The sequence below is a fragment of the Mastomys coucha genome, unplaced genomic scaffold (assembly GCF_008632895.1).
Source record: "Mastomys coucha isolate ucsf_1 unplaced genomic scaffold, UCSF_Mcou_1 pScaffold15, whole genome shotgun sequence".
In the NCBI taxonomy this organism is placed as follows: domain Eukaryota; kingdom Metazoa; phylum Chordata; class Mammalia; order Rodentia; family Muridae; genus Mastomys; species Mastomys coucha.
In genome coordinates this window covers 96426104-96442817 of record NW_022196897.1, presented here as the reverse complement: position 1 = coordinate 96442817, position 16714 = coordinate 96426104, and the positions used below count along the sequence as shown (strand labels likewise).

At 35.1% G+C, this 16714-nt stretch overlaps 1 protein-coding gene across 3 annotated transcripts in view; it reads left to right on the top strand.

Annotated features, from left to right (window-relative positions):
• Window positions 1-15323, top strand: part of LOC116090633 — a 109089-nt gene extending 93766 nt beyond the window's left edge. For all 3 annotated transcript variants that reach the window (XM_031371333.1, XM_031371335.1, XM_031371334.1), the window contains 5 exons: window positions 1312-1432; window positions 8334-8548; window positions 10500-10728; window positions 12007-12053; window positions 15254-15323. In XM_031371333.1, coding sequence (XP_031227193.1) covers window positions 1312-1432; window positions 8334-8548; window positions 10500-10728; window positions 12007-12027 — 586 coding nt within the window. In that variant the 3' untranslated portion in view covers window positions 12028-12053; window positions 15254-15323. The remainder of the gene's footprint in view (window positions 1-1311; window positions 1433-8333; window positions 8549-10499; window positions 10729-12006; window positions 12054-15253) is intronic.
• Window positions 15324-16714: the final 1391 nt, after the last annotated feature.

Genomic DNA, 16714 nt, shown 5'->3' with positions numbered 1-16714 from the left:
AGGCAGGAGACTGACTTTCCTTGAAGTTTATGCCTCAGATACCGCCTTCACGCAAAGTGTGCTTGGCAGTTATGGGATGATTCGAAGGCTACTGTAGATGTGCGTTGTTACCTGGTGAGAATTAGTTCCAGAATTCCTTGAGCACTCCAAAAATGTGTCCTTATGTATACCTAACAAACAATAATGTCGCCTAGAAAAAATATCTTTCCTAATAACTTACATGATTTTTGCCTAACCTCCAATTGTTACGTTAATATTTACAAACCTCATCACTTTTGCTTTTTGTTTTCATGTTCAAAATTACTTTTTGAAATTCAAATATAATTACATCATGTCCTCTTTCCTTTCTTCCCTCCAAATCCCTACCATGTAGCAACCTCCCCCACTGCTCCTGCAAATCCAAGGTCTGTTGTTCTGTGTGTGTGTGCCGTTCAATCCGATTTTCTTTTTTTCTTTTTTTTCTGCATTTAAATTAGTTTTTTCTTTGAGAGTTTCATACATTTTATTTAGTAATATTTACCCTAGAATATAACATGTAAATACTGACTACTAGGATTCTTCAAAGACTCCATTTTCTAGGCTAGCTAAACAGTTTAAGTAAAGTACAATAAGTTCTATAATTAAACTTTTTTTGTGGGGGCAGGGTTCCTCTGTATAGCTCTGGCTGTCCTGGACTTACTCTGTAGACCAGGCTGACCTCTAACTCAGAAATCCACCTGCCTCTGCCTCCCAAGTACTAGGATTAAAGGTGTGTGCCACCACTTCCTGGCTATAAATAAGCTTTTATTGTTGAAATGTAAGTTTTGTCAACAGAGCATGGTCTTGATGCTTAATTCAGTCCCCTTCATACATTGGTGTGGTACCTGCTCAGACTCTACTTCCAATTCCCATTGTTTTCATCACTCCTCAGTTACATTTAATTAACTATAGTGACTTTAGTAACATAGTCAATAATCACACATATAATTACATTTCTTAGTGTATCACTTGTGCATGATTTTAAGTTTTCTTTTCATACTTTGAACTGACCTCTGGTGACAGATGATAAGGGCTTAATGTTATATATGTACATACTTTTTCAAACTGTAATACCTTTTATTTAACTATTACACAAAATATTCTAATTAATTTTAACTTATTTGCATATGATTATTATTTAATTAGAATTCATTCAGGGGAAATTAGCTACAATTAAATAAGAAGTGTAGAATTTCCAGACATATTTTCATGATAAAGTAAATTATCATATTTTCTGTTAGAAGTTATTAATCAGTTTTTGTTAACCTATATTTATTCATTACACATTAACAGAATTGGGAAATCCTTTAAGATGACAGATCATAGACATGAAATTGGAGCACGTGGTTCTCAAGGAGATTTTGAAACCTGCCAACTTGGAATAAGTACTCTAGCTACAGTGCCAGAATGCTTGGTAAGGTTTAATTTTGTGTCCAAAATTCATTTAATTGAGAAAAATACAAATCTTTCTATACTTTAAGCATGTGGATAAATATGTTTAAGCAGTGTGGAAGACTTAATATAATAGGGAAAGTTTTACTTTTCCTATTAAAACTCTATTCATTGATTCTCTTGTGACTTGATATCTCACCAGATTTTAAAGGCAAGCAGTACATGAACCTAACTTATGACTATAAAGACATTTTGGATCAATTTATTGATGTGCAACTACTGTCTATGATATGCAATATTCCAATTGTAAAATTTAATGTTTTGTTAATATACTCATAGCTCTTTATCATAACCATAATTTTATAACCATTTTTTCAAAATTAATTTCATGTTTTTACTCCATCACATTACCCTCTCCTACTCAGTCTTAGGGAGATACCAAGCTATATTTTCTCTACAGACTTACCTAATTCTGGACAATTCAAGCAAGTAGCCATATTTGCTTCTTTTATTTAACCTGATGTTTTCAAAGTCCATTCCTCTTGTAGTAGGTGTTACTGCTTGATTTCTTATCTTTGCTAATGTTCTCTTGTACAGCATTTATTTTATTTAATGATCCATTAGATGTTGTTTTTGCTTACAGCATATTAGATTAGTGTGGTATGCACAAGACTATACATATCCTCATTTTTTACCTTTATCTTGGAAGAATACTTCTTGGTGAGATTGTTGAGTTACGTTGATAACACTGCATAACCTTTTGATAAACTGTGAGTGCAAGGCTGTTTCCCAACCAGCATACAGTTTTTGTTTTCTGCTATATGACTACAAATAATATTTCTATTCTTCCACATGTTCTAACTAGAAATAATATTCTAGAGGCAAATTTGCTTACATATACGAAATTGCAACTGAGGGAAACCGAGCATAAAATTTTCTACAGCAGTTCCAATATCTTTATGCTTATTTGTTGGTTGTGATCTAGTTTCTCTAGATGTTGCTGCCAATTACTAGATGGAACTCAATTAGAGCAAGCAGCTCTACTTCAAAGAGAGCTTGGGCTCTCTTTGTCCCTTACAATTTGGCTACCAATTTCAGAGGGTCAGTGCTATGAAATAGGGATACTGCTTAACTTAGTGTTGGCAGTCATCTGACTTCATTCTCACCTTTTCATTTTTTCCCCCTAAGGCAGTCTTCAAAATGGTAGGTGGAGTCTTTGTCCATTCTACATAATATATATTTTTCCAATTTTGGAGATTGCCATAGAACTCTGGTGTTTCTGTAATATTTTAATTTTACATGACCCCACTTATCAATTCTTGGACTTATTTCCTGTAATATGAGGAAGTTCATATTAGGTCTTACTTAGTGAAAATTAAAGAATTAAAGGCTTTAAAACTGGCATACCCAAAACTTTAGTCATAATATAATGTAGTCCTCCCACTTGAAAATTAAAGATATCTCAAGTCAATAAGTAGCATAATACTCATTAACGCTGAGCCAACTCTCCAGCTCTGATGCTAACATCTTATACAAACCAGAGATGCTGCAGTAGTTCAGCATGCTCACTCATCTTCTGAGTTTAGTTCCCAGAACCTATGTTGAGTAACTCAAAACTACCTGTAAATCTGGCTCCACAAGATCCCACACCTTCTTATGATCTGGAAAAGTACCATTACCTGCCTCCCCCACATTTACATAAAACAGAGATAAAAATCTTTTTTTAATAGTTCTTTTTTTTATTTTTTTTATTTTTTTATTAGGTATTTTCCTTATTGACATCTCTAATGATATCTCCTCTCCTGGTTACCCCTCCAAAAAAATATCAAAAACAAAACCAAAAACAAACCCTTTTTCCTCCCCTTTGTCCCTGCTCACCAACCCACCCTCTCCCACTTCCTGACCCTGGCATTCCCCTACGCTGAGACATAAATCTTCACAGGACCAAGGGCCTCCCCTCCCATTGATGACCAACTAGGCCATCCTCTGCTATACATATGCTGCTGGAGCTATGAGTCCCACCATGTGTGCTCTTTGGTTGATGGCTTGGTCCCTGGGAGCTCTGAGAGTACTAGTTAGTTCATATTGTTGTTCGTCCTAAGGGGCTGCAAACCCTTCAGCTCCTTGGATCCTTTCTCTACCTCCTTCAGTGGGGACCCTGTACTCAGTCCAATGGATGGCTGTGAGCCTCTACTTCTGTATTAGTCAGGCACTGTCTGAGTCTCTCAGGAGACAGCTATATCAGGCTCCTGTCAACCAGCACTTGCTGACATCCACAACAGTGTCTGGGTTTGATGATTGAATATGGAAAGGAATCCCAGATGGAGCAGTCTCTAGATTGTCCTTCTTTCAGTCTCTGCTCCATAGTTTGTCTCTCCAACTCCTTCGATGGGTATTTTGTTCCTCCTTCTAAGACAGAATGAAACATCCACACTTTGGTCCTCCATTTTCTTGAGTTTCTTGTTGTTTGTGAATTGTATTTTGGGTATTTTGAGCTTCTGGGCTAATATCCACTTATCACAAAAGTGCATGCCATGTGTGTTTCTTTGTGATTGGGTTACCTCACTCAGGATGATATTTCCCAGATCTATCCATTTCCCTAATTATTCCATAAATTCGTTGTTTTTAATAGCTGAATAGTACTCCATCGTGTAGATGTTTTCTATATCCATTCTTCTGTTGGAAGACATCTGGGTTGTTTCCAGTTTCTGGCTATTATTAATAAGGCTGCTATGAACATAGTGGAGCATGTGTCCTTATTACATGTTGGAGCATCTTCTGGGTATATGCCCAGGAGTGGTATAGCTGGGTCCTCTGGTAGTACTATGTCCAATTTCCTGAGGAACCGCCAAACTGATTTCCAGAATGGTTGTACAAGCTTGCAATTCCACCAACAATGAAGGAGTGTTCCTCTTTCTCCACAACCTTGCCAGCATCTGCTGTCACCTGACTTTTTGATCTCAGCCATTCTAACTGGTTTGAGGTGGAATCTCAGGGTTGTTTTGATTTGCATTTCCCTGATGACTAAGGATGTTGAACATTTCTTTAGGTGCTTCTTATCCATTCAGTATTCCTCAGTTGAGAATACTTTGTTTAGCTCTGCACCCCATTTTTAATAGGGTTATTTGATTCCCTGGAGTCTAATTTATTAAGTTCTTTGTAGATATTCAATATTAGCCCTCTATCGGATATAAGATTGGTAAAGATATTTTCCCAGTCTGTTGATTACCATTTTGCCCTATTAACAGTGTCCTTTGCCTTACAGAAGCTTTGTAATTTTATGAGGCCGCATTTCTGAATTCTTGATCTTAGAGCATAAACTATTAGTGTTCTGTTCAGGAAAAATTTCCCTGTGCCCATGTACTTGAGGCTCTTTCCCACTTTTTTTTTCTATTAGTTTCAGTGTATCTGGTTTTATGTGGAGGTTCTTGATCCACTTGGACTTGAGCTTTGTACAAGATAGGAGTGGATTGATTTGCATTCATCTTCATGCTAACTGCCAGTTGAGCGAGCACCATTTCTTGAAAATGCTGTCTTTTTTCCACTGAATTGTTTTAGCTCCTTTGTCAAAGATCAAGTGATAATAAGTGTGTGGGTTCATTTCTGGGTCTTCAATTTTATTCCATTGATCCACTTGCCTGTCACTGTACCAATACCATGCAGTTTTCATCACAATTGCTCTGTAGTACAACTTAAGTTTGGGGATGGTGATTCCACTAGAAGTTCTTTTATTGTTGAGAATAGTATTCATTATCCTGGATTTTTTGTTATTCTAGATGAATTTGCAAATTGCTCCTTCCAAGTTTGTGAAGAATTGAGTTGGAATTTTGATGGGGATTGCATTGAATCTGTAGATTGCTTTTAGCAAGATGGACATTTTTATTATATTAATCCTGCCAATCTATGATCATGGGAGATCTTTCCATCTTCTGAGTTATTCTTTGATTTCCTTTTTCAGAGACTTATAATTCTTGTCATACAGATTTTTTACTTGCTTAATTAGAGTCACACCAAGGTATTTTATATTATTTGTGACTATTGTGACGAGTGTTGTTTCCCTAATTTATTTCTCAGCCAGTTTATCCTTTGTGTAGATGAAGGCTACTGTTTTGCTTGAGGTAATTTTCTATCCAGCTACTTTGCTGAAGATGTTTATCTGGTTTAGAAGTTCTCTGGTAGAATTTTTGGGGTCACTTAAGTATACTATTCTACCATCTGCAAATATTGATAATTTGACTTCTTCCTTTCCAATTCGTATCCCTTTGGTCTTCTCTTGTAAAATTGCTCTGACTAGGCCTTCAAGTACAATATTGAATAGGTAGGGAGAGAGTAGGCAGCCTTGTCTAGTCCCTGATTTTATGAGATGGCTTCAAGTTTCTCTCCATTTAGTTTGATGCTAGCTACTGGCTTGCTGTACATTGCTTTTACTATGTTTAAGTATGGGCCTTGAATTCCTGATCTTTCCAAGACTTTTATCATGAAGGGGTGCTGGATTTTGTCAAATGCTTTCTCAGCATCCAATCAGATGATCATATGATTTTTTTCTTTGAGTTTGTTTATGTTGTGGATTACATTGATGGATTTCCTTATATTGAACCTTCCCTGCATACCTGGGATGAAGCCTACTTGATCATGATGGATGATTATTTTGATGTGTTCTTGGAATCGGTTTGCAAGAATTTTATTGAGTATTTTTCATCGATATTCATAAGGGAAACTGGTCTAAAGCTTTCTTTCTTTGTTAGGTCTTTGTGTGGTTTAGGTATCAGAGTAATTGTAGCTTCATAGAATTAATTGGGTAGAATACCTATTTTATGGAATAGTTTGAGGAGTATTAGTATTAGGTCTTCTTTGAAGGTCTGATAACACTGCACTAAGCCCATCTGGTCCTGTTTTTGTTTGTTTGTTTGTTTGTTTGTTTGGGAGACTATCAATGACTCTTTCTATTTGCTTAGCAGATATGGGACTGTTTAGATCATTTATCTGACCTTGATTTAACATTGGTACCTGGTATCTATCTAGAAAATTGTCCATTTCATCCAGGTAGACAGTATAATATATTTGGTCACAAATCAGGCCTCAACAGATACAAGAAGATTGAAATAATTCCTTGCATCCTATCAGATCACCATGCACTAAGGCTGCTCCTCAATAACAACATAAATAATAGAAAGCCCACGTACATGTGGAAGCTTAACAACACTCTACTCAAGGATAACCTGGTCAAGGAAGAAATAAAGAAAGAAATTAAAGACTTTCTAGAGTTTAATGAAAATGAAACCACAACATATCCAAAGTTATGGGACACAATAAAAGCAGTTCTAAGAAGAAAACTCATAGCTCTAAGTGCCTCAAAAAAGAACCTGGAGAGAGCATACACCAGCAATTTGACAGCACATCTGAAAGCTCTAGAAAAAAAAGAAGCAAATTCACCCAAGAGGAGTCAAAGGCAGAAAATAATCAAACTCCAGGCTGAAATCAACCAAATGAAGACAAAATGAACTATATAAAGAATCAACCAAGCCAGGAGCTGGTTCTTTGAGAAAATCAACAAAATAGATAAAGCCTTAGCCAGATTAACTAGAGGGCACAGAGACAGTATCCTAATTAAGAAGATCAGAAATGAAAAGGGAGACAACACAAACTGAGGAAATCCAAAAAATCATCGGATACTAATACAAAAGCCTATACTCAACAAAATGAGATAAAAAATTTTAAACCACATTACCATTCACTACAAGGTTCTTTTACAGAGGTCATAGTTTCTAGAGTATATACTCTCAGATATAATTCCTCTCCATATAGACTCCATTTTATGTGATGACATTTACAATTTACCTACTCAACTATTTGCTTACACACTTTCTCCAAATACTCCAAACACAAAAATACAAGGCTATATGAAGGGACAAGTAAGAAGGAATAGTTCAGGCTATGAGGTCATGCTGAAGAATTAGTCTTCAATATCAAAATCATTCTTGGGTTTTCTGTTATGACATAGAGCCTCTAGTTCTTCCTTTACCTAAGAAATTACCTGTGTCTGAGTGATTGAATAAATGTTTTCATCCTGTTTCCAAGCTGCATATTTTAGAAGGTTCTCTTGACTATTTAGTTATATTACCATTGTCTATGTCTTTGTTTTAACCTAACCTTAAATGAAATAATCACATCAATCTCTCCCTCCTTTATATTCCTCCATCCCCTCACAGCTTACACCTACCTCAAACCTTTCCCATCCTCCCTTAAGTTGGTAGACTTTTTAAACTATTATTGTTAGATTTATATTTGTGACTGATTGTCTATCTATCTGTTTGTATGTATGTATAATGTTTCCTGAATTCCAACTTCCAAGGTCCTTTTTAGAACATAGATTAACGGTGGTATCTGTATTTGATTTTAGTATAAGTAATTTGCATTGAATTTTTGACAATTTGTATACAGATAGTGTATAAACTAGAAACCCATATTTTCACACAGTAAATGTTGGTTCTTATGTGTTTCATAGATTTTTAGCTTATATGATAAATTAATTTAAATTTCAACTGCTATACAGCGATGGTTCCTTCCTCCAGCCTTCATTCCTCTATAATTTCCAATCCGTATCTCTGAGGTCCATGAGCTTCCACTAATGGAAGTGTCCACTAAGTGTTTGAATCATCTATATCTTTTTCTTTTATAAATACAGGTCCTATATCTCTTCCCTAGCATATGGGAAGATCTGGTTTTAAGCCCAGTACCTCACATACAAGAATTGAGAAAGTCAAATTTTGTGCTGATGCAATACAACTAAAATTGATGAAAAATTGAGATTCTATTATCTCTTACTTTATAATTGAAATTTGACTAACTTAAAACTATAGTCATCAAACACCTGCATTAGCTGAGTGTAATTGCTTTTGACACACAGGCTTTTAATGTTCCAGGCACAAGCAACAAGTAAACCATATTCAGAATTCTTAAAGGAGAACTATACAACTTCAACAATAAATGCAATGGAAACCAAAATTAGAAGCCTTAAATCTACACTCTCTAAACTGAGAGTTAGCAAAGCATTGCGTGTGTTAGAACTGGAACGCTATAAGTACCTCTATTATGAAGAATTAAGTATTAGAAAATCAGTTCAATATTACTTAAACAAGTAAGTAAAAAAAACTGTATATGTGGAAAGTATAGTGGGTTCAATAATTGTTCTCTAAATCCTAATTGTTAGCAAAATACTGTTTATGAAGTTTAATTATTAATGCTAATTCACTGATATAATTTTTAGAAATAATATATTGACTTAATTTTAGATGATCACTCTATTACAGGTTATCATATTTTCTGCCTTTTATCATATGCATTTATTTTTGTTTTAATCTTTTTGTCTTTCTTTTTAGCTAATTAATTTATTGATTTACATCTGTTTCCCTTCCCTGTATCCCCTCACAGAGTCCCTCCCACACTCCCCTTATCTTCCCCTCTGTTTTCATATAGTCAATCGAATATATTTTCATCTGAGTATTTTTGAAACATTGTAGTTAAGACAGTGATATTGACATAAATGTTACTGTAAGAATTTTCACAAATATAAGTACTGAATATTAAATTGTCTCTAACATAACATATCTTAAAACTACAGGTACAATTACCACCACCCTACTTCCTTAGGCATAATCTGGTAGTTGATGTTTTTTTTTTTTCTTTGCTGTGACCTTTGTACCACTAGAGGGAGCCTGGACACAAAATATCCTTAGTCTCTATACTCTCCATAAAGGCATATTGTGGTGGTATAGGGAAAGATTAACAATGGAACAAAAGATAGCCTAGACCACAAAATAGCTAAAAAATTATTAATTGTGAAGATGTATGAATGATAGATTGGCAACTACCACCCTTGCTGCCTTGGTAATGATGTAATGATGTAGCTGCGTCATATCCTCCTCTGGTTCTTTGATTACCTGGTCAAGTATTACTTTTGCCCCCTGAGTTGCTATGAGTTATTTTTCCAGTGCCAAGTGTTTAGTGATACTCACCTAAAACATGAGGAGAACATAGGAGAAGGCAAACATTTTCAAAGGCGATATTTGTAAAATCTTTTACCTGTGAACGTTGAGTGAATACTTTCTTGAGAGGCACAAATGTTGTTTTCCTGTACTGATGTTATAGGGAAGACTGTTTCACTCCACCTAGTTTTGTGAGTCAGCGAGTTGAGCCAGGGTAAAGTACAAGAGCTCGGGTAAAGGCTCATTCACAAAAAAATGAAGAACTTATATGGAGCTAAAGCCACCCCAAAAGAAAATTCATTCTCTTTTGCAGCAATTAGCTGTCTGTATGTCCTCATAGAAAAGGAAGGGCTCATGAGGCTTCAGTTCCATATAAAGATAAGGGACACAGTATTTCGACAGTTCTGGTGTAGAAAATTACTACAAAGAGTTGAAGAGAGCAAAGGCCATATCTTGTCTAGAGGACAGAGTTCCACTATAGTAAAATCCACATGTTACTAAATCTTTCATGATAGTTTATAAAGTATATATATTTAAGAAGAACATTGATACTATAATAAATTTTCATATAAGAAATCCTTTAAAACAAGAAAGTGGACATCTATAATTTTATATTACTCTTTTTATTTTTATTAAATATTCCAATAACATCATGAAGAAATTAAGCATATTCAGTCTAGATAAGCAGAGTCTTATGTGTCAAGAGTCTTATCATCATTGACAGCTGTACCTATCCCCTTTCCTTTAAAAACCTAGTTTCATATTTGCAATATCTTTAAGAGTTACATGAACTACATTTAGAAAAGTTTTATACTCATAAGTACAACTCACCCCTCCCCATATATATGTATCTCTCCCTTTCTCTCTCTTTCTCTCCTCTCTTTCTCTCTCTCTCTTCTCTCTCTCTCATGCACACACACACACACACACACACACACACACACATGCATACAGTTGATATATTCAAATATACCTTTACTGTTAACATGCCATTTCCATGGAGATTTTATTTAACCTTGTGGCAGTATTGTTAAAATGCAAGCAAATTAATAGACCTTCAGCGAAAGTAGAAGCTTTAGACTTTACTGTTTACAATCTCCTTAGGAATAATGAAAAAACAGAGAAGAGCAGGTCAAAGCTGCACATGGAAACACAGCACAGCAGCCCCGCAGTAAATGCCCAAAGCATTCGGCCTTTGACCGAGTGCTCTTCTACTGGATGCTTTGACAGCATCCCGGAACCTGGAAAAAGTCTCCCTCTGAGAGAAAACCAGACAACATCTTTCTCAAACTCTCAACCATCAACAAGTGGCCTGGAAGACTGCCTGAAAATGGTTGGTTAACCTTTCAGTTTTACAGTTCTAGTGTGGTTCTTATTTTTAACTTGGCAGACTCGTAGGCTTTGCAGTGTTTACTGCTGAGTTAAGGCAGCAATGAATGCTGCTAAAGAGCAAAAGTAAATGGATTGGAGAGAGCTCCGTTGGCAAACTGCTTCCATGCCAATGTAAGGACATGAGTTTGGATCCAGCATTTACTTAAAAGTTTGGCATAGTGACTGTAATTACAGTAATGGGGAATGGGAAGGGACAGGAAATCCTACAGTCACAGTCAAGCTAGTCTTGAATGAACTATGAGCTCTAGGTTCAGAATGAAGCCTTGTTTCAAAAATGTAAAGTCGATAAGAGAGAGAAAGATAGTGGAAGAAAGCTTTCCTCCATAGACATAAATGCCCTGGTGTGTGCAGCCAATGCATCTCCATACATTTGTGACACACACACACACACACACACACACACACACACACACACACACACACCGAGAGAGAGAGAGAGACAGACAGAGACAGAGAGACAGAGAGAGAGAACAAAATTAGAAATTTTATAAATTTGGAAAGCTCCTTGTATTCTTATTTTTATTGAAAGCATGAAAGTAAATTTATACAGTTTAAATCTACTTAAAACCTTAATGTAAATAGCTTTTGTAAAAAAATGATTACTCTTGAACATACAAGGTTCCTCAGTGAGTAGAGGCCTTTCCTGCAAAGCATGGTGACCTTGGTTCAATTTTCAAAGCCCGTATGTGGAAGAAGAGAACAAGTTGTCCCACAAATTGTCAACTGACCAAGACCTTCATGAATGCTTCATGACATGATGGCATGTGCTCATGTACACCTGGACACAGACACACACTAAATAAACACATAGGCACATAGATGCATAAATGAACAACCATATATCAAAATGATTATTTCTGAACAAACTCTAGTTATCTTTGATATGTTTTGGCTTAGTTTCTAAACGACTTTTAGTCTGGCTGGTTTTGCTCAATCTTAGTTTTAGGCTTCACATTCCTGCTTAATTCTCAGATGCTGCATCCCATGGACTAGGTGCCATTATATTAGTCCCTATTTGATTTTATTATTTTGCAATTACAACTAGCATGAGGAGATATGTCTTTTAGGTTCTGTTTATTGAAAAACATTTTCTGGTCATTGAAAACAGTATGTTTGGTGAGAAGCGAGGACACTGTGTTTGTGAAGCCTACTTTCTAGCACTGAGCTAGAGAAAAGTGACTTAAAGGTTATAAGTAACATCTGACTTTTTCTTTTTCAGATGCAACAAGTGTCCCAGTAGAATTATGGGCAAGCAAATAAAGCAAGGTATGTTGCCAAAAAGTATTAATTTAATTTAAATAACAGAATTAGGAAATACTTTTTAAGTAGAAACTAGCTTTTATTTCCTTTATATATTTAGATTAATTAGTCTTGTTACAGATACTGAATGGAATATATAAAGGGTGAAAATATAGCTTACTTATTAATCATCTACAACTTTAAAAAATATCAAAAAGTCTACATTTTTGGAACAAAAATGAGGACATAATTATGAAAACACAAGGTACCATCAAGAACACAACAACACTGAAAATTAACAATGCTGTGCTGGCAAGTAACACATATTCCAATAGTAACTTTTGCTATTAATGGCCTCAATTCTCCAATCAAACAATAAAAGCTGATTAAACAAATCAAGAAACAAAATCTGACTATTTGTTACCTGCAACAAACAAACAGACACACATACACACAGAGACAGAGAGAGAGACAGAGAGAGAGAGACAGAAACAGAGAGACAGAGACAGAGAGACAGAGAGAGGCTGAGAGGAGAGAAAGAGAAACAGCTTTAAAGATTTATACTCCCTAAGCATTTTTTAAAATGGGAAAAAAGTACTCTGCAGAAAGTAACCAGGTTTCACTATCTCAATATCAGACAAAAGAGACTTCTAGCTAAAACTAATTAGAAGAAATAATAAGACACACTTCATTCAATTTAAGAGAATTTGTAACCAAGAAGACACTTCTATGCTAAACACATACCCCCAAGCTTTGTTGTATTAAATTTCATGATACCCTCATAGAAGCAGAGTGGGGGGAGGATGGGATAGGGAATTTCCGAGGGGGGAACTAGAAAAGGGGATAGATAACATTTGAAATGTAAATAAAGAAAATATCCAATAAAAATACAAACAAAAACTGTACCACTCGTGTTAAAGGTACAGATTAACACTGAGTCACTAATAGTAGGTGATTTTAATACCTCGCTGTCTCCACAAGACAGGTCATCTGGACCAAAAGCAGAGCCACAGAAACAGCAGAATTAAACAGTCCTCACAGCTGCAGAACACTATTCCCAGAGACCAACGAATATATATATTTTCATTTGTGCCATCCCAATGAAACTGTCATTTGAATTTTGAAACTATTCTTAACAATAAAAGACTATGCAGATCAATTTTATGAAACCCCAGTTAGTAATCCTTGTTTTAATTTTTCAAACCTAGTAAAAGTTTTACAAAAAGTACTGTAGTTGTCACACATATAAACACACACCCACACCCACACACACACACACACATTGTATAGGTTGTTTCTTAATGGAACTTGGCTAATTTGACTACTACCAGATGATTAATGTAGTAGCATGAATATGCAACAGATGAATGAAAAGTTCCTATTTATTTAAATATAAATATAAGGTATAGTTTTCAAAATCTACTTTAATAAATGCTTTTTTTTAATTAATCTTTTAGCATCTGATGTTCTGTTGCTAATTGTGTTACCTCCTTGCCCCCCAAAAATTGTATGCAGTGTCCCACAGACAGGCTAAAGGAAGCCTGTCTCAGCTGGATTTGATTGGCAAAAGAATTGCTGAACAACCAATGGCTGGGCAAAGGGAGATGGGCAGGATCCTTAGAGTTATGTGGGCTAAGACACAGGAGGAGTAGGAAAGGGATAACCATAACCCCAGAGAGACAGAAAGAAAAGATTTAGAGCTACAGAGGGGAGATCATCTGAATTGTAGGAGTAAAGGGAAAGTGGCCCGTGAAAGGGCTGCCCTGAAGCTTCGTGGGCAGCAAAGACCAATGGGCTTCACAGAAGCTAGTAAGGCTAGTAAACAAAAATTAAATAAATAAATAAATAAATAAATAGTGAATTTAAGGTATAATGATAAACAAAATACAGTGCATGTGATTACACAGTAGTGGTTTTATTTTTATTTAAAGTGATTGCCATCATAAATGTAACTTTGTTATTCAAAGAGTTTGATGAGTCTGTCTTCTGAAAGGCCTGTCATCACAAGTTATAGCAGAACACACAACAGATACATGAGTTGATTATGAGCACACATGGCTGTTTGATGCACTCTCTCTCTTCTTTCATATACTCCCATAGCACTGGGATCAAGATGCAGGCCTTATCAGGGCACTGCAGAAAGTCATACTTAGTAATATAGTAATCCATGAATCAAGTTTGCCATAGAAGCTCTACCCCAAGACTTAGGCATTGCCTCATTTCTACCATTAGATGTGTTAGAAAAAATTGTACTTACATGTGTGTCAGAACCTTTACATACTTATGACAACCTCATGAAAATAATTAGTATACTGTAAATGAAGAGTACCTGTTTGGAGACCTTCTGTTAATACTTAACATGTATTTAGCAAACTTTTCCGAGGAGGGTATCCCTGGCTGGCCTGAAACTTACTATGTAGCCCAGAGTGGCCATGAACTCAGAGAGATCCACTTCTCTGTGCCTTTTGACTGCTGGAATTAAAACTGGCCAACACCACAGCGTGTTTGAGGATATTTTGATAGACTCTGTTATGTATCTAATATCCCTTTCACACTGTTCCCTCTGTGTTTCTTCTTGTCACTTGTTCTAGTGCTTGCTTTTTCTGTAATGTTTTTGTTAACATTCTTCTTTTTCTGCTTCCTATTTCTTTCTTTCTGAATATTATTTATGCTGACTAAATATTTCTTTTTTGTTATAAAAATACTGAAAGCACAAAGGATTCCAGGATTTTATAGATTCTTAATGATTAGTTAAAATGCTGTCGACTCTTTGAATATGTATATAATATCCCGCAGAAGACAATCATTTTGATGTAAAAATATTAAACTCAAGATTTAGATGTTTCTAAACATAGTAGACATGCATGAGGTTTAAGCTCACGTTCCTTAAAATAAAAACATTTTTGCTTGGGTGTTTTAATAAGGAATTGCAAGATTGCTACTATTTATTATGATTAGAAAACTATCAGAATATATTTATTGAGTAAAACCAGTAGTATAAGGTAAAATTTAAATTGAGAAAAGCAGGGAAATTTTAATAGAACAACAGTGGGTATTATGAAGACTTTATTTTCAAAACAGACTTGTAATTAGTATTTGTAAAAAGCCTTATACACACAATATATAAAATGAGGACCCAAGGTATTGGACCTTATCTATAAAGGAATATTAAATTTGTGAGACTGGATGATCATAACAATTGCTCTACTTTTTTTCTTTGATTATAGGAAGACAATCATCAAGATTTCTGTTGACAGATAATAAAAAATTGAAACAATTGGAAGAGTTTCTTTAGCAGATAAGAATGTGGGTTATCTACTTTAATTATTTCCCACCCACCGCCACTGCTGTCATGTGTGGGTGTGTGTGTGTGTGTGTGTGTGTGTGTATGGAAGTGTCTGTCTGCATGTCTGTCTCTATCATCTGTATCTATGCCATAGGGGACCCAAATGTGCTGAATTATACATATCTCTGGACAACTCAGGTCAGCTTTCTCCTATACCTCCTTGCCATCTCAGTGATATTTTACAACAAAAATGTGTGATAAACAATAGCAAGGCCTGGCTTAGCTCCAGGGAGCTGCATTTATATAAATGGCAGAATACATATAAACAATACAGCTGATTGAATCTACTTTTAACTAGATTTTGAATAAGAAAATAGAGGATACATTAAGGACCATTACCATTCTAAAATCAATTTAAGCATTTAAATATCAGATACATCACTGAACCCTCCAGTAGTGGGGACCTAGTAGTGAGAGGCCATAGGAAAGACATTCCACAGATATATCAAATGGATGTAGTTTGGAAAAAATACTCTTTCAAATTAAATATTATTTTTAGGTAAATATTTTACAAATATTGAAATATTTCACAAATATCAAAATGTAAGGGTTACTTTATCAAATGCTTATTTAAAATCTATTTTATATCCTACTTTAAATAATTATATCTTAGATGTGGTTCCTAGACCTTAAGTGGATGGATGTAAATCTATGCTGGGTAAAGTAGAAAAAGCAAGGACTGTAGACATGGCAATATTCACAGAAAATAGCAACATTCTTAAAGAATTTTTCCAAAACTATGTATTTTCAGTATAGCACAATTAAATATACATAAAATGCTTAATTAAATATTACAGAACTGTATAACAAAGCTGGTAAAGTCAGTGATGTTCCATCAGTAAGAAATTCATTTAATATTTCACAGAACTGTTGAAACTTTGTACTTACACATTCCTGATCTGAATAAGAATCTAAAGTATCAGATACCTCAAAGTATCAGATATTTCAAAGATATCACCAGAATTTACCTTTATGCCAAGCTTTCATGAGTTTATAGTTACTATGGTAATTGTCAGACTGAATTACTACTATTCCTTTGTGGTTTTGTTTTAACCAGAGCTGAAAGAGTCCTCTCTTAAAAGTCATATCATTTACATTTTATTTTACTTAAATTGTTAAGTACACATCAAATAAATGTTACAATATGTAATTTCAATGCAAGATACTATCTTCTTTAAAAAACCTTTCATATTGCCATGGAAATGGAAGACCACAAAGAAGAAATGACAGAGCTCCCAAAGAAACACATTAAGAAAGTAGAGCCCAAATCAGGTAAGCGTATATAGTAGAGTGAATCACATCACTATGAAGCAAAGTGGTAGGTAGAGGAAAGAATAATGAA